We start from the raw sequence: 27,687 nt of genomic DNA, 5'->3' as shown, positions 1-27,687 counted from the left end.
CCAGTGTGGCCTGCCACAGTATTGGCGGCTGAATACTTGGGCTCAAAGAGCCGGCCCCCCCCCGTGGATGTCACACCAGACTATGTCGGTAGTATTTTCCTTTCACTAAGCTATTTAGAGAATTTTCTTTTCTTCTCTTTCCCCTTTTACTAGGCAGTTTGCTACATTCTACCCAAAAGAGGGATTCTCTTGCCACATACATGTTCTCTTTTTCCTCTTGAATATCCATATTACATTAACAATCATCAGGCATTTCTGGGGATAGAATATTCACTTCTTTTCTTCCCCGTTAGAGCCCATACACATTGTAACAAAATGAAGGCTACCGGCTTTTAAACATTAAGCCAGAATGCACAGACTATGAAGTTCACTTTACGTGCCTACGTATGCCTGCCGTCTTGATCAACACGGTACACACGTTACTGATGGGGAGCCATGGTTCACTATTGTCGATGACTACGTTGAAAAGTGCTGGTTTCCTTAATTACCATTAGATATAAAAATTCCTGAAATGATGGCTCTAAAGTAATGGTATTTTTGATGCTTTACTTTAAAATTCATCGATGGGTTATCTAATTTCAGAGCAGAGGAAATGTAGGCTTACAGTGAAAACCTTAAAATAATCTACGGCTTGAGTAACAACTACTCTTGTGTTACAAGATCACTCCTGAGATCTCAAAAAGGGGGTGAAATAATCAGGAGTACAGGGCCCTATCAGGGATAAATAACTTGAAAACACGGACATCATTTTCTCACCAGAACATTTTGTGTGTGTGCACGTGTGTGCACGTGTGTTTGCATGTGACGTGACTTTTCCTGGGATAATTACAGAACTCAGCCATATTTTTCATTATGTAGTCCCTCATTTTCAATTCAACAGTTTAATCAGAAAACATATATAACTGCTGTTTAATCAAGTGTATGCCGATGCTCTTGTTATTAAAATTAAATGGAAAATAGAAGACAACCTTATTAGAAGTGATTGGACTTTATGAATTGAAGGAAGAAAAAGAAAACGAGTTATTAAATCTTTTAGAGTCTAAATGAATATGAAAAGGGAAATGCCAAAACGCGCCTCCTGGAAATTTTTATATTTTGTACTCATAAATATCAGACACCTTTACATGCTGAATCTTGTGAGGACCTACACAAGACACTACTACCAAAGTACCAGGAATGAAATACAAAAAGCTCCTCAGGATGTTGTCCCATCCCTGTGCGAACAGAAAGGATAAGTGGGTAGGTAAATTCCGTGGGGGGCATTGGGCCTGGTTCTCTCAGTATATGAGTTAATTCCACCAGATACACAGAAACCTGCAGAAAACTAACTTATGCCCACAGGCTAATTTGTATACCAAAATCACCTGACTTAAATTGTACTGGATACGATGGAAGAGATAAACATTTGAACCGTGGTTTCTTTTCCGATTCACTCTGTTTTCTCTTTTAACGCATTAGACACAATTTGTCACTCTAAAATGCTTGCACGAGAAAAGACAGGGAAAAATAACGGAGAACGCTTAACTTGCACTCTCAAACGGTGCTGATGGCAAAGCCCAATGGTACCACTATATTAGAAAATTTGGGGTGGTTTCTAATAAAGTTAGCTTAGGAATCTACCCTATGACTAGCGAGTGCACTCCTATGTATTCACCCACGGAAATATAAGCAGATATCCACAAGAAGACTTGTTCAAGAGTGTTCAGAGAAGTCTGATTCATGGTGGCCGTGACTGAAAACGACCCAAAGGGTGATTAACAGGAGACATTGAACAGACTGCTGTCCGTCCGTATGACAGAATACACTCAGCAGTAAAAAGAATAAACTACGGACACATGCAACAAGAGTGAATCTCACAAAATTATGTTAGGTGAAGGAAGCCACACACAAAGTAGTATCTTCTGTATAATTCTGTCTAAATGAAGTACGTGAGCAGGCCAAAATAAACCATCGTGATAGAAATCACAAAATGGATGCTTTGTGGATAAGGGATGGGAAAATGTATTGGAAGGGGGCAACGGGAAACTTTCTGGGGTAGACGAAACATTCTGAAACATTCTGTAGCTCTTTTGAGGTATGGATATACCAGCATATAATTGTCAGAATGCAATGAACGGAACACCTACCATCCATGCACTTCACCTTACGTTAACCACACTTCCATTCTTCACAACTTTGATATTTTGAAAAAAAACAGTCATTATAAATTCTAACTCAAGGCTCAGGTGGGGAGAAGCTGTAAAAGAAAGCTGGAGTCAGGACAGCTGCTTTGGCAGGTATCCGCCCAGGTCAGGAATGGTTCTATGTTGGCTCCAAGCGCACTTGTGGATTCTAGAGACATGGCACCAGGCCTGGGCAACTGGCGTGCTTCACCCCATATCTAGTCGAACACCTTTCAAAACAATCCAAAACTGTGCCTGAAACATGATGTTATTACTCTAATAAGCGGAATTCTCATTTCCTTTGGATGGTATTTATAAGACTGGTCTTTACACACTTCTTTAAGACCTTTAACACTGAATATGCAAAATTAGAGAAAAATTATATGAAAGTAAGTCCTTCCTATTTTTAGAGAAGTCACTGCCCAAATGTGAATTATTCCCATTGCTAGAAGTCTAGGGCCAGTCAAATAATTATATACACTACCTCAAATATACTATTTCATAGGCCAATCAATAGTATTGTCTGAAATGTAATGAGAAAAAGCCAGCGGGGTTGATGGGGCTTAGCAATTACAGAAATGGTCTACTGTCACATGAATGTATACTTTAAGTTACAAACATATGGAAAGTTATATATACCTAGAGTATGAGCAATAAGCAAGAATAAGCCTTCTGAGCCAGAGGATAGTCATTTACTAATAATAGGGACACCAAAACCAGGTCCAAAGACACGGCATTTTCAAGGAGCGAATTTGTCCTGGGATCCGGAGAGTATCTCAAATTTCCTTCAGATACTTCTGTAGTATTACATTCAGAAGCATGGTGTTCTTACAATGTCCTCGGAAGTCAGAGAAGAAATGGGTCTTTCGCCAAGGTCCACACACCAGTGCCTGTTCCTCGGTTACTACATTGTTTTTATGCAAGAGTAACTTACGTGCCCTTCATAGTATAAATGGGAGAGGTTAAAAAAATTTCATTTAAGTTTTTCACACTGGTTTATATGCCCTGTGTAAACTCTCCCCCCGCCAAAAGGGTGTATTAGATTTAGTTTCCACATTCTTTTGCTCCAAGCTGGACGCATTCATTAATATGAGTGCTACCCATTATGGCTTATCCATTGGGTCAAGACAAAATTACTAGGGGTTAAATTCTGTTACAGTTAAAAGAAATGATTTGGGCCCACTGCTGTATCGTATCCTTACATTGCAATGTGAAAGGTGTTGCCCCAGCAAATGTCATCTTCCCTTTGAAATGGGATCTGCTTTTCAGCTCCAGTTCAAGTTGCCTGGAGTGGCAGCATTTAAAAAATAAAAAGATTCCATTTCAGCACAATTCAACATCAGAAGATGGAAAGAGAAAGTGCAGACCTTTTAAGAATCTGTTTAGCCTTTGTGTTATTTTGTTAAAATGATAGACTCTGCCCCCCTTTAAGGGATTGAGACTGAATATTGAAAATTGTAAAGCAAAATTGCTCAGCAAAACCTAAGGGAAACTGGCATTTGGTTAAACACAACAAATGAACAAGTGCCAAAGAGTTACGTTTAAGGGCACCAGCAGTCATTTAGTTACAGGCAATTAACAATAGTCTTTGGAAAGCTCCAGTTTGGGCAAAGGGAAAACACATTGATTATTGCTGCAGTAGTAGACTGCTTTCGGAATAAATTGCTTCAATTTAAAACTAGATTTGCTACAAGCATTTTGAGCAATGACTACAATTTTTTCTTATCAAGACAGTTGGACCAAGCAACCCTTTAAAAGAAACAGCTAATTAAAATAAAGCGCATGCCATCTCCTAGTACATTGGATTACACTGCAAATAATAAATGCATTTGGTTTACACTAATCTTGCTGCAATTACCTAGTGCAGTTTGGGATCCTATTTTTTTCTACTGGCCAGTACCTGGTATTGTTGTTGGCAAACTTTTTCTGCTAGGTATCTTTGAAGAGGTAAAGATGTTAACAAAGTAAATCCAAGTTTTTAGGTATTTTTGAACTCCTCACTTGGATTTTCATTTTGTTTCTCTATATGTATTTATATGCATAATCTTGCTTAAAGTATAACTGAGTATTTTAGGTGGCTTTTCCTTATATAGTTCAGCCTAAAATTGCCTCATTCATTATATAAAGTCCTTTCAAATGTTCTGCCCTGATTTATATGCAGTAAAGTGCAAGTTTGTGGGGGGAAATGCATGATAGACAATCTAATGATCCCGGTTTATTCATTAGCCTCACCAAGTACATTTCCTCTTCTCTCATTGTGTTATAAAGAGCTAAACTTTATAAGGATTTATCCATCCACATAAATTCATATGCATATTTATTTCTCTGGAGCAGTATAACTTATTTGTTCCTGGCAGGAGGATAATTATGCTCAGCCTACAAAGATATTCAACTCAATTCTACAATACTTCAACGCAATTTAGAAGCAGTTATAATTTTTTTTTTTTCGGTAACGCATTAAGAAGCTGAATTGCTACTCACATAATGGCAAGAAAATGTTTTGGGGAAGGTATAAACTAGTATGTAAAGATAGAAGTTTTGCTTTTGGAAAGTGCTTTTTGGAACAAGGCAGGATGTACAAAATAATAATATAATAATAATAACAATAATAATAAAAATGAAAATGGTCTCTGAATTTAGCAGGTTGATTTGTGCAACCAAACATCTGGGCAAAAGATTACCTTCAAAGTGGTATATCTTGTTATTTTGGAGAGAGGTTTTCAGCAAAAGTATCACATTAACTTTTACTTACTGCCAATCGAGAATGCAAATATGGTTGTTGGCTAGAACCCATCATGAGGGCGTAGTTAGTCTAAGCGCCAGAAGCCATTAGAATCGCATTGTTACATGTTAATAAACTTCAAAATTAAAAAATAAAACAAAAGACTAGAGAAAAAAAATACATCATTCTTTCTGCAGTTAGCTAAAGCCTCCCCTTAAAATGTGCTTTTCTTCCTTCCAACCAGATGGAAAGGGTGTTGTGTTTTTTTCCTGTGAAGTAAAAGGAATATTCATAAGCGGTATGTATTAAAAGATGAGTTAAGATGAATAATGACAGTAATCAAAAAAACATGATTCCATGAATTCATATTAATGAACAAATAAATTAAAAAGAAAGGTCTCCCTTAGCCAAAGCAGAATGCCACTAGGTAAAAATAGAAGAAATGATAGAATTACAAACCACGATGTTTCAACCATCCTAATAGTAATTCATTCAGGCAGGATTATCAACAAATGCTAAAATTATTGGGTGAAAGATTGACGAGGGAGGATATTCACACTGTTCTAAAGTACCTCCTCACTGATCACCTACCTCCTGATGTGATGCATTAAGGAGGCACAATTATCATTTACATAGTACTCCGGCCAGAAACAGGTAAATATCCAAAAAAAGGAGGGCACATGCGGCAAACCAAACTGAGGGACATTGTACAAAAAAAAATCTGGTTTCTACTCTTCAAAACTGTCCAAGCCATTGTTAGGGTCAAGGGCAAGCCCTTTGGCTTGGTTATTTTGAGTTAAAAGCAATCCAAACACAGCAGATGCCTGCAAAGGTCTCCACCTTTCCCAACTGCCTAAATTGACCTTGTAAAGGAGAGCCTGTACCATGGAGGGAGCTCTTAACAGAGACTCCTCTTTACCTAAGAAATTTATTTGCATAACAGGACAAACTTTGTTTTCTAAACCCCTTTGTTTTCCAAACTTTGTTTCCCAAGCTCATCCCCTCCTCTTACCAGCTCAGGAGGTCACATAAGCCTAGGGTCGCCTGACTGTCTTTAAATGTCACTTCTGTGGGGATTCCTCCTACTAAATTTGATATTCTCCTGTTAATCTGTCTCATGCTTAGTCCAGTTACCTCAGTGGGCAGAGGAAATTCATTCCCAACACCCTGAAAGTCACAGGCTGAGGAACCATCCCAGATTAAAGGACAGTAAGAAGACTTGACCAACAACATGCAATATGGAATCCTGGATGGGAAATACAGTAGAAGAGTATTACTGCAACAATCTTTTAAAAGGAAATAAAGACGGTATTTTAGAAATAGCTTTCTACCGTTTTCAATTTTCCTGAATTTTGATAACTATACTGTGGTTAAGTAGGGAAACATCCTTGTGTTTAGAAGATTCACACGGAAGAATTTAGTCACGATGTCTGGTGAATCTAGTCGAGGAGGATATGTGGAAATTTATTTTGCCATTCTTGCAGTGTTTCTGTACTGTCCAGTATTTTTGTTTTCAAAATCAAAAGTTAAAAAATAAAAGACAAATGGTAAGATCATATTATCTCAAGTGTTACTGTAATTAGAGTGTGTTCTGCATTGAACAGTCTTGACTGGAAGTTTTATTATTTACAGTCATTCTAATCTGTACAAAGCCTTCAATGTAATCTTCCGGAAACGTGCCCTTGCTTTGGAATTTTCTTCAGTAATTCTTGGTCGCTCTACAATGCTCTTGGAAAAAAGTCCAAAACCCTTATGTTGGCATTCACGGCCCTTCACTCCTTTAATTGAAGCAGCTAATTAACCTCCAGCTGGAATCATCTCTCCAATGTGAATTGAATTTGACATGCATTTTCCCAATTCTGGACTGACATAGAGTTTCCCCTTTCCACTTATCAAAACCCTACCAATCCTGCAAGGCAAGGCTAAGATTTTGAATGGCACTTTTCCAGAAGTGATTCGTCTCCTCAGAAAATGGATTTTCTGTAGCTTTTGTGGTAACTTACTATATTGCATTATGTTGTTTAGTTTTATTTATGGTTTTACATTACAGACAATTGTTTTACCTTAGGACTCTGCTGTAGCTGTTCCCTCTGATTGGCATATTCCTCTCCCAGATTTCGGTATGCCTCTCCCTTTGCCTTTTTTCTTCACATATAACACCATCTCAATTTGCTCTCCTGAGCACACATTCCAAATCACAAACTACACTTTGCATCCATTTTTCTTTATTTTTAGCTAAAGCATTAATCACGATATAATATTAATTTGCTTATTAATAAACGTATTATTGTTTATTATCTGTCTCCCATTGCAATTTAAATTCTTTCAAGAGCAAGAATGCTCTTGGGGGGGGGGTCTATTTTGTCCGTATTTTTTTTTTTACTGATCAAGTGCCTTGGAAACTATCTGACACATAGTAGGTACTCAATGAATATCTGTTGAATAAATCAATGACTAGATGATTAGTAACAAACTCAATTTTCTAACAAAAAGTTAGTTTTTTATGCATTCCCACTCTAAAATTCCCAGAATATCTTTGTGAGCCAGTTTCCCAGCCAACATGTCATGAAGTTCAAGCAACTGAAGAGGGAGAATTACTAATATGCATTCTATTAATTTGGTAATAAAATATCATTCTTTACAAAAATGGTCAACTAAATAATACAAATATAGAAATGTTCTCTCATTCATAAATCCAATGACCATACAGTCTCGTACAGACTTACAGGACAAGGAAGGTTTGTGTGCACTTGGCATTTAGAAATCAATCATTCCATCTTTGATATTGTGATCCAATTGTTTTCTTTTCACTCATTCATTCATTCTTTCACTCTCTCTTCATTTAATAAGTGCCTTAAAAGTTTTTTAATGTTTATTTATTTTTGAGAGAGAGAGAGAGAGAGACAGACAGACAGACAGAATCCAAAGCAGGCTCCAGGCTCTGAGCTGTCAGCAAAGAGCCCGAGGCGAGCCTGGAACTCACAAGCCATGAGATCATGACCTGAAATGAGGTCAGATGCTGAACCGACTGAGCCACCCAGACACCCCGCTTTAATAAGTGCCTTAAATGTACCAGGTGTAGTACTTTGAGTTCTAGTGACAAAGTGATGGATAAAATAAGCTTCTTGCCTTAAAGGAACTCATGTCTAGTGGCAGAGTCTGGCATATACTTAGATATTTAATAACAGAGTAATAAAAGCCAACACCCATTGTGCACTTAAGTTTCACTCTGTCGGCCTTTTATATACATGTAAGAAATGCTCTACTATAAGCAGCGTAACCGCAGGTCAGGTGAGCAGGTCACTCAGGGCGTTTGTGTTTGTGTTGGGAGATTTTAGGGATGGGGGTCGGACACTTTGCAGCAAAGTGCAGGATGTAGCAAAGTGCAGAGGTTTTTGGCAAGTCATTTGGGGTGAAGTACAGAGAAAGCAAATGTATGGTGTGATGGATGGTAGTAATCAACTGCATGTTTTGATTTCTCAGCTAGAACATGGTTTATCTTTTGTTTTCTTTTCAAAGCAACTAGGGTGTACCTCGTCAATACGTATTTATTTGAAGGATTCGTGGTATCAATTAAACCAGGCTTCCCAAAATTAGGTCAGAAAAATAGGACAATGATTCTCCCCTGTGGAAAACTGACATATTTTCAGAAAGCACAATGTGGCATTACTAACACAGATAGAGCTTTATCGCTGAAAACATTTCCCCTTTGGTTATAAAAGCAGTCTTTGAAATAGGTCTGGCTAAGGACCACCATTTGGGACGTACACAGAACATTTATGTATCTGTACACACACGCAAACATATAAAGTATTCACACGGGGACTCCTTCATCTTAGGTCTCATAAGATTGAGTATGATGAGGAGAAATCAGACAAAGAAGAAAGGGACTGCTAGAATAAAGAGCAAAATGGGCCTCAGGTGACCAGCTTAGAAGACGGGCCCACTGTTTATCAAGGTGTCAAATTTCACAGCTGCCTAAAGGAAAACCTCTTAGAAGAAAAAGTATTTGCTTTCTCTCTACTAGGAGTTTCCTTCTCAACGTGTCATACAAACAGACAGGCACAGATGGAATGTTCGAAAACATCTCTCAAGAGAAAATTGTCAGAGTGAAGGTGGCATTGCCATTTTACTCCTGTTTGTTAAGGGCTGCAGTGTTTATCCTGGAAGCAGTCCTCCACCAGAGGACATGCTGTCGCAGTTAGAGCACTTTGGTCTTCCACTGGGAATGCTTTGCATTGGCCAAAGAACCAGAACATCTGGACTGCTTACAGAACCAGTAGAAGGAGCCATGTTTTCTACAGACACATTGAGCCCTTCTGAAAAAAACAAACAAACTAGGATTTGTAGTATATTCGATTGTTGGAAATAGATTTATAAAATATTTTACGTATGTAAAAACTAAACGCGTCGCAATATACGAAATGCGATGCGTTGATCAGCTTCGGAATTTTGTTATTATTACAATTTTCTTCCTTTAGTGTTTTAATGTATTTCCTAATTATTGAAAGTGTTAGAATAAAATGTGTGTGGCAAAAACTGTTTCTCTGATGAGACAAGTTTCATTCAAAATCTTGGTGACTCCACACAGCTAGAGACTATTAAGGCAAAAACAATAATCAAACCATATGCTGGTTTATTTCCCTCAACAGAAGTAACAGAAAATTCCATTTCTTATCTCTCTTGAATCTTTTTGATGGCTCTCTGTTTTCTGAAAACATAAAAGCGCTACGAGAAATAGTGGTAAGTTTGCCCTGTTCTGTAAAGAGAGTCAAGAATTTATGAACACTTGTTTATGTTTCTTTTTTCTTCTCCCATTAATACTCTACAAAGAAACAGGCAAGGTTTGGGCACTACTGGTAGGAGGATCTACCATTCCTTGATTCCTCCTAAGGGAACAGTAAGTAGCTCCTTAAACCACAGTGACGTTGAGAATAAAGTGAATGACTTATAGAGTTTAGTGGCCCGTGTAGTTGGGATATATAAAGGGCCTGTCCTCACTAACGAATTCACTTTCACCAAAATGGCAGTAACATGGACCTGCTTCACAAAGACTAAGCCATTATCTTACTGTCTTGCTCTACGTATAGATTTTTGGTGCGTGAAAATTACCAATGGCTTGAGAAAGTAATATAGAAGTAAATGTGCCCCCCAGACGATGTTTTCTAACAGACATAAAGGGAGAACAAGAGTGGACATTGAAGGAAATAGGTTTTAATATACTTTTAAAATGTGTAAATAACTTGATTTTAGAGCAAAAAGATGAATGATCGGTTTCCTGTAAGCACTTTAAAATTTTTCAGTGGCTGTACCAAAATAGATTTATTTTTTTCTTATTTTTTTCCCTGACTCTATACAACATGCTCAATGAAAATCATAAAAGGATAATAAGATTTCAAATTTCACTTACTCTAATTGCATTTATTTACAGATGAGAAACCTAAACTAGTATGTAAATAGTTAACAGGTGAAAATACATTTGAATATTAACAATTTTTTAAAATTTCTTCTAATGTTTATTTATTTTTGAGAGAGAGAGAGAGAGAGAGAGAGAAGGGGAGGGGCAAAGAGAAAGGGGCACAGAGGATGTGACGTGGTCTCTGTGCTGTCTGTGTTGACAACAGAGAGCCAAATGTGGGGCTTGAACTCACAAACTGTGAGAACACGACCTAAGCCAAGGTCGAACACTTAACCGACTGATTAAGTGTTCACCCAGGGGCCCCTCAAGATGATCAATTTTGATGTGACTACAGAGTTGCCAGTGATAGGAGCCTACACAAGAAGATAGCCAACATGGGATTTTGTTGTGATACCTTTAATGTAGTCCTTAAGCTACTTTCAATACTGACATGTCTAAATGATATCCACATACTGGTTTATTTGGGGAACATTAGAAATGTACCTGAAGGGGAAGAGAACATGTCACCCCAAAATGTGAGTGTGGATTATGTTGAGTTGAAGGCCATTAAGACCCAGCAGACTCAGAAACAACATTTACCTCTCCTTAGCCTAAAAGAATTGACAAAGGGGGCCTAGACCAGAAAGAGCTCTCCTACCTGACACAACTTATTAACAGAAAGATTTAACTGGCATGGCAGGACAAACATCTGACTACCAAATATCTACTCTTCTTATCTTCCTGTGAATTGCCTTCCTCCCCTTTGAAGCTCCAGGCCCCTAAATCATTCCTGAACTCAGGAAGGCATGTAAGCCTCAATTGGCCAACTGCCTTTGAGTCTCCTATTTCTGTGGGGCTCTGGGACGCATGAAATTAAATTTGGTTTTCTCCTTTGAATCAGTTTTCTGTCAATGTAATTATGAGACCAGCCAAAGAACCTAGAAAGGAAGAGGGGAAAACTTGACTGATACCCAAGCTGTTGTGAGTCATTGCCCTGAAAGTGTGGGATGATAGTTTTCAAGTCCTACTCATTTTACATTACATACTAGAATTAGAATTCCAAATTGATTTAAGTGAGGCAATTTATGGGTCATTCTTTAAGCTTTGATAATAGGTCATTCTTTAAGCTTTGATAATAGTCTCTTCCAGTTTAGTTTCCATGAACTTGGCAACCATTACTGGTCAGTACTCTGAACTGCAATTGCATACCTTAAGGAATTGTAATTTCTATTTTTCAGTTACAGGAACTAGTCATCTAAAATTATAAGTCAACGGGGGCACCTGGGTGGCTCAGGTGGTTAAGTGTCTGACTGCAGCTCAGGTCTTAATCTCATGGTTCCTGGGTTCGAGCCCCCAAAGGGGTTCCCCGCTGGTGGTGGCATGGAGCCCTTCTAATCCTCTGTTCCCCTCTCTCTCTGTCCCTCCCCCACTCATGCTCTCTGTCTCAAAAATAAAACTTAAAAAAAAAATAAAAATATGCGTCAACTTTATAAACACTTAAAACCATAAAAACATCTCTAGGAAGAGAAAACAGTTCATTTCACTTTCAAGATTTGCAAACTGAGGTACAAAGACTCCAAACTCACAGAATCTGTAAGATCTGACAAATGGGTTAATAATGTACTATCAGTCACCCAGGGTTCCATATGTTCTTACAAGATTCTTTCACTGCAGCTTAAGGGCAATTAGTTTACAAACGACAAAAATGAAGAACAATGGCACAAAGAGACTTGCTTTAGGTCACATACAAGTAAAGAGTCAAAACCAAAACATTCTCAAGAAATAGTCTGTTTTTCCATCACAGTTCACAATTTCTTTTCAGTAAATCTTCATTCATATACATGGTAATGATTCTTGGGGGGTTTTGAAACTGACCTTTTTGCGTTTTCTTAAATATACCACTGGATTTTTTTGTGTGAAGTAAAAATAAAATCTGGTTTTTTCCCTAAAAGTTTATTTATTTTTGAGAAAGAGAGAGAGGCAGAGAGAGAGGGAGACACAGAGTCCGAAGCCGGCTCCAGGCTCCAAGCTGTCGCGGGGCTCGAACCCACGAACCACAGAGCCTGACGCGGGGCTCGAACCCACGAACCGTGAGATCATGACCTGGGCCAAGGTCAGACACTTAACCGACTGAGCCACCCAGGCGCCCCTAAAATCTGTTTTAATAGTGTAGGGGCCAAGTACAGGCCACCCCAAAATGGACCTCTTTGGCATGAACATTATTTTGACTTAAAAAGCAATCAAAACCCATCACATTCAGGAAAAGCTCTTTACCTCCCCCCTTGACTGCCTGCTGGTACCAGGAGGAGAGTTATTAACAGAGATTCCTCCTTAACTAAGATAAGAAACTTATCTGCATAACAGGGCAAGCTTTGCTTTCCAAACCTCTCCTTTCACCTTGCTGCTAATGGTCTTTCTCCCCTTTGTATCCTCAGACACCTACCCCCCCCCCCTTTAGCTCCTATAAATGTCAGGTTGCCTCACTGTCTTTGGAAGTTCATGTCTGTGTGGATTCCCCATTTTAAATATTAAATTTGATTTTTTTTCCTGTTTATCTGTCTCATGTCACTTTGATTCTTAGGCCAGCTAGAAGGACCTTGAAGGGTAGAGGAAATTCTTCCTCCCTAACAACAGCATTTAAATGTCCATTTTTAATTTAGAGAAATCAATCTCCAGATACATTCATCTTCATAGAACACATACTAATAATAGTAAATGGGCCCTAAAAGTAGAGACCAACAACTAACATATTTCTTATAGCTGGCAAATGTAGTCCTCGACACTCAAAACTAATATAGGTTTCCATGGTAATTTATTGGAAATCAACACATTTTTTCCTATTATATGGCCTGAGAGAGTAGTTAGCATTTTTTATGTGTCATGTCTAATTTCTCACTTTACTGACCTGGTTGTCAAAGTTCGATATACAGGAACTGCTTATTAGAAGTTATACCTTGCATTTTATGACCCAGTTGTGCCATTGCTCAACTGAGTACAAGAATTCACAGCCATAAAAATGCACAGCCATCTCCCTCTTCCCAGAAACGTTGCTTTCATGTCCCAGGATGGGGGCAGACACCCCTCTGGCAGCAGTGACTCAACTACTAAAGACACCTAACCCAGGGCTTTGCCCACAGCTTTGCCCATACCTATTTGGTGAATGCGGATGATTTGTTGTTTTTTCATACAGTGGCATTATATGAATCATCTCTAAGCAGCCTGCAGTGAATGAGATTTTGATCAGGATATGAAACATCATCAGTCAACAGGTTGTTTTGACCTAGAAATAATGAGAACATCAAGGTGGTGCTGAGAAGGAAGAGGGAGTAGTGTGTTGGTGGGCAGTGGCTATGAATAAGTTATTGTGATTTTGACCTCTATTCACATATACTTTAAATGGAATTATTGTTTTTTAAACTGCCTGTTTGTGTGTACTGTAAAGATTTTCTAACACAAAGATCTGAGGGCCAGTGGATTCCCTTTCAAGTTTATTTCTGATTTATAACCTCTATTACCTGCTAGAGACAGATGCCTGTTAAAATAAGTCGAACTTTTGAACATGTAGCTACTATTTACCCAAATTTTTCTTTGTCTGTTTCACAGTTTTATCATTGGCCAATCATATGTGGAGGTTCAATTCTTTTTTTTTTTTTAAGTAGGCTCCATCCCCAGCGTGGAGTCCAATGTGGGGCTTGAACTCACGACCCTGACATCAAGGCCTGAGCCAAGATCAAGAGTCAGATGCTTAACTGACTGAGCCACCCAGGCGCCCCTCAATTCTTATACTATGTATGCCCTTCTTTACTACACATAATCGAGATTTAGCTGAATACAAGTGTCCAAAACAGAAAATTCATGGTATTTGCTGCCCCATCATATACCTTGTTCCTCCTTGGTAATTGCTACTTGCATCAAACGAACACTGTGTGTATAGCTTGTTTGCATAGGCTGAAATACATGTATATACGCACATACATGTTGTTAAGACATATTCCTAGGTAGATTCTCTCTTTACAAAAGGGATATATAAGAATCGTGTCCAACAATGAGGGCCCTTCTGGTTCAAGAGGTTAATTATTTAACACTTGAAGAGAGTGCCCTCTCAGACATCTCTCCAAGTGGCAAATGTGTTCTATAAAGCACAGTTTCATTGAATAGGTGAGGCAAGTAACCTCATTAAGAGTAGAGTGTGAGGGCAATGCACTAATGTTCAAATAGGTTCAAAGGTGTTGACCGTGTAAGAAGAATGAGGCAATTAGTTGGAATTAATCCCACTGACTGGCTGTGTTCCTTTTTCATTTCTCTCTCATGGAAACAGTGAACTCAAGAGAGCTAGTTGCTCTTTACCTGTAAGATGCTACCAAGTTTATTGGAGGACCTATTGTCTAGGCAAAGACCTTGGTAGGCCAAGTGCAGTCCACAGACCAGCAGCATCAACATCAATAAGGAACTCGTTTGAAATTCAAATCTTGAGTCCCACCCTGGACTAATGAATTCATACCACTTTTTAGCAAACTCTCTAGGTGATTTGTACGTACTATAAAGACTGCAATTCTCAGCAAGCCCTCTTGATTAACTACAGACCCTAAAAGTTAGAACCCGAAATAGACCAGACTGCTGACATCATGCTCTAACTGAAGCCCCTTGTTCTTATTTCTTATCACACTTTCTTGAGGCCTTGATGAAGGTGTTTTCCAGTGATCAGAACATTCCATCCACCAAGCCAGAAAAGCCCTGATAACAATGGAATGCATAGCAGACCACAACCCCCAAGTCCTCTTCCCTGCCCATCATCATGGGCTGAACACATACTGACCCCCACCTATGATCACGTGCTCTCTGCCCACTCTCTTGCATGCACTCCTTCTAAACTCTCCCTACAAAACTCTAGGCGACCATCTTCTTGGCAGAGAGTTCGTTTGTTAAGGTTTGAGCCAGCCACTTGCCTCAACTGCCGGCACCAAAGTAAATTTCTCTCTTTTTTCCAAACCCTCATCTCTTGAGTTATTGGCTTCTCTTGCAGTGAATTTATCCAAGTTTGTTCCACAAAAGCATTGGCAGACTCAGTCAGGAGATACGCTTTTGATTTGTCCAGCCCCCTTGGGATTCCTTAGGAAGGGGCAGTGGACCGGGTGGTGCCCCAGGGATCACCTACTCATTTCTTGAGTTAGTGGCTATGATGTTTCAATCAGTAGCACAGTAACAACAAAAAAAGACTGTGAAGGGCTGCTCTACAGACTTCTAGTTGACTCTCAAGGAGTGGAAACACAAGGAACCTAATTTTTGTGAATTCCAATGCTATAAGAAACACCCAACTGTTAGGTGGGATGCAGCAGGAAGTTACTCAAATAAGAGAGCTAAAAGCTATCAGCAGAGGGAGGAGGAGAAGGAACAAAAGCAGGGAAGGAATGTGTTTTGTTTTGCAAGGAGACACCCAACTAGGTGTTTCAGCGGATTGTGCCTTGCCAGGTGTGTCTCACCTGATGGCCTCTTATGGGAAGCAGTCTGAGCAGGATTGAAACTAAGGACTTGTGCAGAAGCCACCACCCCCCCCCCCCAAGCTGACCTGAAGTTAACTTCCATTCATTATAACACTAAGATCTCCTCCTGTGGGCAGTTTTTTTGGCCATTTTTTGAACACACGATGTATATGCACTATCAAGTTGACATGCTAGGTATGCACAACTGAGCCAAAATGTGCCAAGGTAAGCTTCCTGCTTCCACTCCCTAATACACCAAATAAAGGCTTTCTGTGCCAACTCCACAAGGAGGCAGTGCTTTGAGAGCTATCTCCCTGTCTCCTTACTTGTAACAAATAGCAAAAAGCTCTTTGCATTAGACATTTCCTTGGGTTGTGTTCAATTTGATGCACCCCAAGTGGCAAACTCTTGAGTTCAGTAGCACAACCACATTGGGTATAATCTTGAAGGTTTTTTAAGATGAAAATACCTGTTCTTCTGTCAGTCAGTGGTTCTCAACCGGTGGCAATTTTGTTACCTGGGGATATTTGGCCATATTTGGAAACAGTTTTAGTTGTCCAACTAGGGAAGGTAGTGTTGGCATCTAACGGGTGGAGGCTGGGGATGCTGCTAAACATTCTAGAGTGCATATGACCGACCCCCACAGCAAAGAATTACCCAAGTCCAAACGGTCAGTCGTGGCAAGATTAAGAAACCCTCCTGCAGACAAAGTTTATATTACTCAGAATACATTTAATCATCCCACTCACATTCACAAGTGGGTTACGTATGTTGAGTAGTAGAACACGGAAATACAAGTTAAAGGTGTTGATCAAGAATTTAACAGTTAGCTGCAAAACAAGTGAAGATTTCAATAAGGCAGGTAAAGGACTTCCATTGACTAGGTCCACGTATAATTAAAGTGAGAGCTTTGGCCTTCATGATTAGTTCAACATGAATGATAAAAACTGAAGGTTTATCATTCTTGGTCCCAATACCGGCTTTGTCCAGGATCCACCCCCCCCCCCAGCCCTTGATGTTTATTAACTGAGAAGTAAGCTAATCATCCACAAACAGTGGTCCTTCTCTTTCCTAACAAAGATGCTGCTTGAATAGTCTAGTTCACACTAAAGCAAACTGAATGACTAAAATGAGTTAAAGGCAAGACTATACTACATAAAAAGTCTTCATGCTGTAGCCGATCAGGAAAAACCGGGATCGACAGAGTTCTGAAAAGATATTTCAGTGCTGAGGCAGAAATAAGTTGAATGTAATCTCACTTACCTCATATATTTTATGTCTAAGGAAATAGCTCCAAAGGTTAGTTTTCATGCCTGTAATTTTGGTGGTAAATAACCTTGCTGAAGTGTCCATATCAAGAAACCCAAAGGTACAAAATCACCAGTATCAGACAATTTGTGCTACTGGTGTAATAGCCATCAAGTGTATTTTTTGTTTGGGCATTATTTATCAAGAAAAAAAAAAAGAAAGAATTGAGGTCAGCTGTTTAGATGTCCTACACAACTGAGGAGCAGAGAAGCAAGAAAAATGTTACAGGACATGAAACATTTTGACTGCAAAATGTCAGCTCTTCTCCAAGGAAAGAATGTGTTAAACATCATGGCTCTGATGTGGAGATGCTACAGCACCATGACTAAAGTTCCTTAACATGTGGGCACTGCAGAAGCAATGAAGGAGAAGAGAATATATCACCCCAAAATATGTCTTTTTGGCATATGGATTATTTTAGGCGGATTATTTTTAAGGAACTACAGACACAGGAGAAATTTTGAAAACCAAGAAGTTACCCTTTTGTAAAAGACATTTACTTGTATAAGGGAAATCTCCATTTGTATGGGCGTCTTAAGTCTAAAAACTCTTACCAATGGAGGAAGCAAAGACTTAAATCTGCATAACAACCACACCCTTGATTACTGTGTTTCTCCTGGAAATTTTCCATTGCTGGCTCTCCTATCCCCAGCGACTTCTTTTGCCTTTCCCGGAGATGGTATTTAAGGGGGCAGCTCAGGCCTTTTCAGGGAGCTGCTTGATTTTCCTGGATATCTCCCTTGCATAGAGGAGGTATACAAGTTATTAAACTTCCGTTTGTTTGTCTCCTGTTAATCTGGTTTCTTATTACAGGGAGGTCTCAGGCAAGAACCTAGAAGGGTAAGGGGAAAATTTTTTTCCTCCCTAGAGCAGTAACTCAGTAAAAGCGACTCTTGAGTGGACGCCTGTTCAGTTTTTAATGAGCCATTGTCTTTCTAGGGAGATGCCACCAGAAAGAGAGGTAGAAGGGTTTGATCTGGGCCAAGTTTGGCTGTGCCATATTGTGAAGTCAGTGATCAACGATGTCAAATGTTGAGCCCCAAGAGAGGCTTAAACAGTTCTGTGATCTCACTGTATCTCTCAGTAAATAAATACAGTAGGTAAATACTAACAAGGATAAGGGCATATATTACAAAAAATGATTCATTACAAAAAGGGATAGAGTCTGCTGGGTCTAAATTCATCCGACTTTAAAACAATGTGTCCTAAATGATGTACATGTTAATTACATTACTAAAGATATTCTGGGGGCTAGGGAGTTTATTGAGCAAGTCTAATTTCTATTGATTACATTCTTTGGAGGGAGAGGGAAAGTGTATGTGTGCAAGAATTAAAATGGGCTTGAGAGGGAATAGAGAAAACCTACATGTTTATCATTATTAACTGGTGCTGGTCTCTCAGAGAGATAGTTTGCTAGCTCCCAAACTACTTCATGATGAATGGATTGCCATATTATTGTAATCAATGTATCTAAACATAATCATTCAGAACAGGATTGTTAATGAACATTGCCTTAAAGTGACAGCTTCAAAGCTAAACATTTCCTAGAAGCACAATTCTATATTAGGAATGCTTAATATCAAAGTAATTTAAAAAGAAGACGGTGGCATTTCAAATTATATTGCCTCTTATTTCCTGTCCATTTAATTTTATGAGTGCCAGCCACATAGTAGGCTCTTAATAATTATCATTCAATGCCTGAGTAAATGAAAGAAGCTCTCCTTTAGGACAGCGCAAACTAAATAAATTTATTATAAGGTAAAATATAGACTCAATGGGGCTGGAGCTAAGGCTGGCCATTTTAATACAAGACAAATTAGATTTTAAAATTAGATTTGCGGGAGTTTTTAATGGAACATATTATTCTGCGTCCTAAATTACTCAGAATATCATGTAGTGGGAGCAGAGAAATCACATAATAGCTGCTCACATTTATTGGGTGATAAATATGTGTCAGACACTGTGATACGTGTTGACACATACTAGTTTATTTAATCTTCATAGCTCCTCTATATGGTAGGTACTATAATTATTCCCATCTTATGGAAGAGAAATTTGAGGCTCACAGAGATTAAGTGATTTACCCAAGATAGTGGGGCCAGATGCTTGGTTCCTGGACCTGTTTTGAAAATGTAAGCAGCACTATAGTTGGTATTAGTTGCATTATCAGCTCCACGTTCTGTTTTGTTCCCTATTGGCTTATGTTTCATGCCCACCTCTTAACCTCATGCATGATCAGTCATTAACTTTGTCCTTTTTTATCCCTGCGCTCTGACCGTAGAAATCTAATAGGGACTGTCACGGTAACATTTGTTTTGAGGTATCTGATTGTACCCCCCAGATAGTGTGTCATTGTCAGGAAGAATGCTTACCTCTAGGTTGTTTCAAGGCCCTCCCTCTCAAGAAACCCCTCTCCCTCCTCTCACATATTTACCGCCTTCCCCAAACACATATAAACTGTCGCTAGGCTTCACTGGGCCAGGAAACTTTGGGAATGACTCCAGCCTTCTCCATGGGCTGTCTTTCTCATAATAAGGCTTTCTTTGCTTCAAAACCAGTGTCTCGGGGTGCCTGGGTGGCTCAGTCTGTTGAGTGATGGACTCTTGGTTTTGGCTCAGGTCATGATATCATGGTCATGGGATGGAGCCCCATGTTAGGCTCCATGCTGAGTACAGACCCTGCTTGGGACTCTCTCCCTCTCACTCTTCCCCCTTTGCACATGTGTTCTCTCTGTCTCTCTCTTTCTCCCTCTCTCTCTCAAAAATAAGTAAATAAACTTTTGGAAAAAAACAACCAAAAACAAAAAACAAAATCAGTATCCCAGACATTGGCTTACTGAGCATTGGGTGCATGGACACGATTAAGTTCAGTAACAGTAACACAGTAAACACAGAGTTGTGTTTTGAATACACAACATTGCTGCAGAGTCTATACCTTTAACCATTAAACCACTTTGTTCCATACAGTAAACAAGTCAGCACTGTGAGGCCATCCAGAGTTTTGGTATGGACAAGAAACACAGTGAAGAAGTAATTTAGGACTGCCTGATGGGTGCAAGAGCGGCTCGGCCTGAGGCCACAGTACAGGGCTGCTCTGAAGAATCCTTTGTGTCAGGGAATTTGAAAACAAAGATGGAGGGAATAGTTAAGGATAGGATTTGGGAGGGAAGCTAAAAAGGTGAAGGCCAGTGTTGGATGCATGCCAAAGTCAGGCAGCAGCAATTAGAAACCTAAGCAAAAGCATCAGGGTAAGAGATTCAGAGACTGAAACATGAAATTCACTCACATACGGGCAACAGTGGGAATAAGAAATGACACAGAAACGAATGTGCCAACTTTGTGCTTTGGTTCTTTCTCAAGCATGCTTGTCAGGTCAGGGACTAGAGTGAACACTAATATTGTCCCATGGCCCTTTATCTCTTGTTCACTGCATAATCTAGTTCTTTGTAGAGTATGTGAAATATATCTACACTGAATATCTGACGTGATCTCAACTGTCTGTCCAAGTACCTTCCCTGGCTAAAGGAATCAACAATTTTGAATATTCCCATAGAAACTTTTTCTTTCTTTCTTTCTTTCTTTCTTTCTTTCTTTCTTTCCCTCTTTCTTTCTTTCTTTCTTTCTTTCTTTCTTTCTTTCTTTCTTTTGTTCTTTCTTACGTGCTTTCTTTCTTTCTAAGATTTTATTTTTTTAAAGTAATCTCTACGTCAAACATGGGGATCGAACCCACAAACCTGAAATACAGTTGCACGCTGTAGTGACTGAATCAGCTAGGCACCCCTCATAGAAAGTTTTGCTTTTTTAAAATTTTTTTCTTTTTTTATTAAAAAAATTTGTAACCTTTTTATTTATTTTTGAAGGAGAGAGAGAGACAGAGCATGAGCGGGGGAGGAACAGAGAAAAGAGGGAGACACAGAACTCGAGGCAGGCTCCAGGCTCTAAGCTGTCAGCACAGAGCCTGATGTGGGGCTCGAACTCACGAACTGTGAGATCATGAGGTGAGCTGAAGTTGGACGCCCAACCGGCTGAGCCACGCAGGAGCTCCCATAGAAAGTTTTTCTATGGTCAAATTTCCTAGCAAATTTTCACGCAGTTTTTGTGGAATTAAGATTTTTTTTTTTAAGATAAAAGTCTGGTCTACAGTCTAGCCTAGTTCAATCCTAGCTGAATTCTTTACTGTAGTATTCTCTTAGCATTAAGAATGACACATTTGAGGGACGCCTCAGTGGCTCAGTTGGTTGAGCGTCCGACTTCGGCTCAGGTCATGATCCGATAATTCATGGGTTCGAGCACCGCATCGGGCTCTGTGCTGACAGTTTGGAGCCTGGAGCCTGCTCTGGATTCTGTCTCCCTGTCTCTCTGCCCCACCCTGGCTCTCTCTCTCTCACTCTCTCTCTCTCAAAAATAAATAAAAACACACACAAAAGAAAGACTCATTTGATACAGGTGAGTGGTATCTCCAAGAATCCATGAGAAGGGGGACAGGTTTTGCCATCCCAAAACATGCTGCTTTGGCATGAGGGTGGTTTTGAACTAAATGTAATCAAGACACAGCAGTCTCAAGAAAACTGTTTACCTCTCCCTTAACTACCTAAATGAAATTAGATAAGGGGCCTGGCTCAGAAAGAAATCTAGTACCTGAGATAACTTTGTGCCTGAAAGACCTGACTATACAGTAGAGGTATAGTCAAACATCAGCTTATTGTCCTATGAATTACCCTCCTCCCCTCTGAAGCCCCAGACCGCTGCCCCATTCCTTAGCTCAGAATGGCAGATAAGCCATGAGATTGTCCCTGAATCTCTTATATCTGGGGCTCCCATATGTACGGAATTAAATTGGTTTTTCTCCTGTTAATCTGTCTTATGTCAATTTAATTATTAGATGAGCCAAAGAACCTAGAATGGAAGACAGGAAAGGTTTTCTATCCTAATACGCACCACCCATTGGCGGGCTCTGACATCATTTTTATTATGTCAACAATACGGAACAAAAGGTAATGGTGGCAGAAAAAATGCTTCAGTTACTTGCACGGAGGTGTGGCCTGGCAAGGGTACCTGTCAAAAAACCCGATAATGGTGGTTTGCAAGCTCTGTATTCATCAAATGGTTTAACACATGTCTTTAGGGAGGTTTTAAAATGAAAGGCTTGGAAGGCCAATAAGATAAGTTAAGGGATTTATGAATAAATGGCAGAAAAATATGATTAATAGTGACAGCTTCCAGTTCCTTCTCTGAGCTTTTAGTCTTCTGAGTAATACGGCAACTCATCTGAGAATTCCCTAATTGCTAGCATGACAATAATCTGACTCCTTCAGGGACGCCGTGGTCCAAGACCAAAACTATAGACTTGCATGTGCTGTGCCTTGACCTTCTGAACCTTGCCAGGCGGGGAACTTGCAGTCGTGCCACATGTTAACCAAAGTCCTTTCTTTTTCACAAAGATGAGTGGGACAGAACATTCCCCGTGATCATAAGCCTCTCAAGGGCAGGAAGCTGCATGCCTTGCTGCCTTTGTGAACTGATGACTCAATTGCTGCTGCTCCCTTAAAAGGAAGGCACAAGCTAACTTTAAAAGGGACTTTTGGAGTACGTGACCTTGAAGAACAAACACCTTTTTTGCTTCTTAATGCTTTTGTTTTACTAAAACCAAAATGCTTGCAGTATATATACATATTTGAAAACTGTTGTGCATTTAAGTATGAACGACCGCTCCAACATTGGCCACAATTTTCTTCTCCGTGTCTAGGGAAGCAGACAGTATCAGGAAAGTTTTTCAAACAATTTCCTTGATTCTTCAATCATTTATTTTTGTAGTTCTGGAAGCTTTTGTAGCTATGGGCAACTTAACCTTAGGCCACAAATGCTAAAAATAGCCCGGGGGTATTTGACCCTTCCTGGCTGTGTGCCTCCTCAGATACAATTCATTTTCCTTCTTTTCTCCTTATGATCCTGTAGGGGCCAAGGGCAGGCCACCCCAAGATGGGCCACTTTGGCATGAAGATTATTCTGAGCTGAAGGTAACTGAAACCCTACGGGCCCAAGAAAAACTTTTGTCCTTCCCTTAACTACAGACAAGACTGGAAATTAGTGGTCCTTCCCTGAATAAGGGTTATTAGCCGAGATTTTTTTTTTAATTTATTTATTGTGACAGAGAGTACATGAGCAGGGGAAGGCAGAGACAGAGGGAGAGAGAGAGAATCCTAAGCAGGCTCCACACTGTCAGTGCAGAGCCTGACAGGAGGCTCAAGCTCATGAGCCGTGAGATTATGACCTGACCTGAAATCAAGACTCCGAATAGCTGAAATCAAGAATTGAATGCTTAACCTACTGAGCCACCCAGGCATCCCTAGCAGAGATAAATTTTCCCTGAGTGATCCATCTGTATGGTGGGGCAAACACCTAATTACCAAACGTCTGTTCTTCCTCTTACCATCCTGTGAAATGCATTCCTTTCCTCCAAAGTCCCTGACCCCTACCCTCTTCTCCTTAGTTCAGGATGACATATATACCTCATTTTTCTTATCTTCAGAACTTCCATGTCTGTGTCGATCCCCCATATATACACTATTAAATTTGATTTTCTCCTGTTGATCTGTCTCAAGTCAATTTGATTCTTAATTCAGCTAGCAGGACCCTTGAAGGGGTTATCTCTGCTAACTATCTCTTGCTCTCTGACGATCAATACTTAACTGTTATTCCTACCTTGTCCTAAAAGAAATATGTGTTGTCCAAGCCAAAAGATTTTTTTAAGTTTATTTATTTATTTTAAGAGAGAGAGCACAAGTGAGAGAGGGACAGAGAGAGAAGGAGAGACAGAACCCCAAGCCAAAACCAAAGAGTTGGGTGCTTGGGGCTCCTGGGTGGCTCAGTCAGTTAAGTGTCCAACTTTGGCTCAGGTCATGATCTCACATTTGTGAGTTCAAGCCCTGCATTGGGCTCTGTGCTGACAGCCTGAAGCCTGCTTCAGAGTCTGTGTCTCCCTCTTTCTGTGCCCCTCCCCAGCTCGTGTGTGTGGTTTTTTTTCTCTCTTTATCCCAAAGATAAGTAAAAAGAAAAAAACATTAAAAATTTTTTAAAAATACAGTTGGATGCTTAACCAACTGAGCCACCCAGGTGCCCTAAGTCAACAGATTTTTCTAGGTGCCCTATATCTTCTCTCTTCTTGAGAAATAATTCAGACTCTAATTAGAGCATATTCAAGGGAGTGAACAGGATGGTCAAAGTATTGTATCCACAGAAAGGAAAAAGAAATTAAAAAAAACTAAACAAGTTGAATCCAGGGAAGTAAAGGCCCAGGAGGGTCATGGTGATAGTAAACAAACTTTTGAAGGGCTGTTTGGGAGAAGAGAGATTAAAAGTGTAGAACTCGGGTCAAGGGGCAGACAGTGAAACAGGGATGCTTTCTAACAGGTTTTTCTAGAGATAGAACCTGGCTTCCTTCAGAGGGAATGTGATCCAGTATAAGCTGACGGATCCCTTAGGAAAATGTTACGGAGTGGTTCAGTTACACAACATTTAAGTTGCTTCCAACTCTGGGAAGCTATTTCCGTCCTTTTATAGGCATAACATTCCTATTCTCAATTCCTTCATGTGAGGCTATATAAGGAAAGGAACAATCATTGCTACCTGCTCCTTACCTTTCCCCTCCACTCACATCCTCCAAAGGTAGACTATTTTAATATTGCAGTAACCTGACAACAGAAGTGTCTGTTTTAATATCTTTCAGTAACATTATTCAAAGGGAATCTATTGCCCGATGAAGTGGGGGGGAACAGTCTTCAAGGTTCTCTTTCTTTTTCAACCTCAAAGAGTCTAGGATTAAACATGTGCTTTGAAATTAAAATCATTATGAATTTGCTGAGTAAGAAAACATCAAGTGTACTCACTCCCCAAACTGGAAAGTTTTCACTCAGCATAATGTACAAAAAACCCCGTATTTCTCTTGTAATATACATGAAAAATTTCTGCAGTGAAGGCATGGTTCTAAGTTTACAACGGTCTTGTTAAAAAAGAAAACAAAAACAAAAACAACAAGCCCCCAGTGGAGTTATCTGCCTCCCTGCCCAACAGCAAAGCGAGACTTAATTATGGTTGGGACCTATCTCAGGAATGTGACCTTTGATTCATTTATTTTTTTGTTTATTTTTTTTAATGTTTATTCCTTTTTGAGAGAGAGAGTGTGAGCAGGGGAGGGGCGAGTAAGAGGGAGACAGAGGGTCTGTGCTGCCAGTAGAGAGCCCTATGCGGGACTTGAATTCATGAACCATGAGATCATGACCTTGAGATCATGTCCTGAGCTGAAGTCAATGCCTAACCCACAGAGCCATCCAGCGCCCCAGGAATGTTACCTTTTAAAAGCCAATTTGAAATGACTTGATTAGCACAGGGGAGGTCATCTGCATGATAAAAAGCCCGGCCTTTCCCAGTCTCCCACCTACCTAGGGAAGCCATCCTGGCTTGAAACCATACTTTTCTTTCTTTTGTTAATAATTTCTTGCCCCACCCTCCTTCTTATAAAAGCCTTCCATTTTCTGCAGCTCCTCAGCTCTGCCCCATTCATGGGTCATTTAATAAAGCCAATTAGATCTTCACATTTACTCAGCTGAATTTTGTTTTTCAACAGGCTCTAATTGGAAACAATTCAATCTATATTAATGCATGTTTTAACCCTGTGACTAAGCGTTGTTGCGGAATCACATTTAGTGCAGCAGATATCATAGTTGATCACAACCTGTTTTACTTAAATTATTAATAGTAATAATTGTATAATTCATTAATGAGTAATTAAGGAATTCCTATTAACCCTGAGAAGATATTACACATGTGAAAGCTCTCCAATGCAGAAAACAATGTCGTGATTCTTACACCAAAGAAGGAACCTTCAAACAGAGAACATAATGTGACTTAAAATTATGCCCGTTATTTTTTTCTTGGTTTGCCTCCTTGTAACAATAATAAGCAGCATTTAACTTCACTTCTCTCGTGTACAGGTTTTGTGCCAAGCTCTTCACGTTTCTTGTCTTTTTTCATCCTTAAAACACATTGAAGAGTTGCTACCATTGTTGACCATGGGCTGGCGAGGATCAGGAAACTGAGGCTTAGGGAAGTGAGATGTCACCCGCAAGGTTCTAGATTTGGTGGTAAAGCCCAGCAAGGAATCGATATTTGACTCTAGATCCTGAGCTAGTCACCCTCCCACTGTGTTATCTGCCATGATGGCCCTAATGCTATTGTGATTGTTTTATTTAGGACAAACTGAGGTAGAAAAGCACACCTTTTTTCTTTTTGGTTCCAATTCTTTCCCTCTCTTTTCTAGTTTCAGGACTACTCAAGCTTAGAAGGTGACACTCACCCCGTTTGTGAAGGAGAACACTGGCATGCCGACGTCCGTTTCCATTTTCAACGTAACAGGAGTAATTTCCCAAGTCACCTTCTTCTACAGAGTCCACGATTAATGAGATGGAAACTTCCTGTTCCCCGAGATGCTCCTTGAGAATTCTAAAATATAAAGCAAAACGAAACAAAAAACCCCACACAAACATACACAAGACGTGAAAAAGAAAAAAAAATTTAGATGAATCTGAATGTGCTGGGAAAATACCTACAGCATCTATGCTGCAAATCTGGCTAGGGATTGACGCTATCTTAATTAAATTATATCATGCCCTTTTCCTCTTCACTTCTAATGAGGAAACTTGTTTTTGGACATGCTAATGAAGTTGCAGTTAATTATCTCTCATAGCAGGACAATCACACTGTCATGATAAAGAGGTGAGAAGGACCTTGAAGAAAAGTTTACACATTGCTCTCCCTCCAAGAAATATGATATGCTAAAGGTGAGAGAAGCAATTCTAATGTCTTATGCTGGAGGACTAATTATAGATCAGGTTAGTTTTTTCTTCTTTAAAGGAAGAAGAGAACATTTCTGAGCTATTTTGACATTTCGTTCGAAAGCTCCAGCCTGGCATTTTTAAAAAAATGATACATACAAGTCAATTGATGATTTTAAGAGAAATGTGGAACTATAAACCTATAGACTAAGTATTCTGATGAAGTGTTTAATTCTGATACTAAAATTAACGGTAAGCACTAACCTCACTTGTCAAAGATTTTCATAATCTTTCAGAGCAAATAGAAAACTTCAAAGCAAGGCTCCCTTTCCCAGCTTCCAATGTCCTCTGATCTGTTTGGTGACTCATGTCTGTACATTACTTCCTAATGCTGATTTAAAGAAAAATACCTTTCTGCAATCTTTCTTGAGCACCCATAAAAAGAGAGAGGGGAAAAGTTAGGAGGTTTATTGTCCTTCCTTAACTTTAACATTTCAAAGTATGTGGGTAAAAGATAATAGTGAAGCTGTAAATATGAAAAATGGCAGAGGAACAGTTTAGTACATATTGGAGAATTGCCCATCTGGGCATCTCAGAACCCAACTGGAGTACAATATTCTTGTGTATTTGTTGCCGGGAAGAAGATCCCAATAGAAATAACCCTATATGACAGTTTTATACGTTTTTGTTTTCTACTGAAAAACTTTTTCACTTATACCTTTGATCAAGTTTTGAAAGTCTTTGCATTTAAGAAGAGGAAACTTGGTTGACATGCCCACATATACTCA

General features: G+C 39.5%; 1 protein-coding gene across 1 annotated transcript in view; it reads right to left on the bottom strand.

The window, feature by feature from the left end:
• IL1RAPL1 (interleukin 1 receptor accessory protein like 1) overlaps positions 1 to 27,687 on the bottom strand; it is a 666,390-nt gene that overhangs the window by 22,502 nt on the left and 616,201 nt on the right. Inside the window, exon 9 of the mRNA XM_047075771.1 lies at positions 26,422 to 26,567. Within this exon, the coding sequence (XP_046931727.1) occupies positions 26,422 to 26,567 (146 nt within the window). The remainder of the gene's footprint in view (positions 1 to 26,421; positions 26,568 to 27,687) is intronic.

Source organism: Lynx rufus, unplaced genomic scaffold, assembly GCF_022079265.1.
Source record: "Lynx rufus isolate CCGP_SWC_20201006 ecotype Redwood Valley unplaced genomic scaffold, mLynRuf1.p SCAF_14, whole genome shotgun sequence".
Taxonomy (NCBI): Eukaryota; Metazoa; Chordata; class Mammalia; order Carnivora; family Felidae; genus Lynx; species Lynx rufus.
The sequence above is the reverse complement of the archived record's forward strand: the minus strand, read 5'-3'. Positions and strand labels throughout refer to the sequence as shown.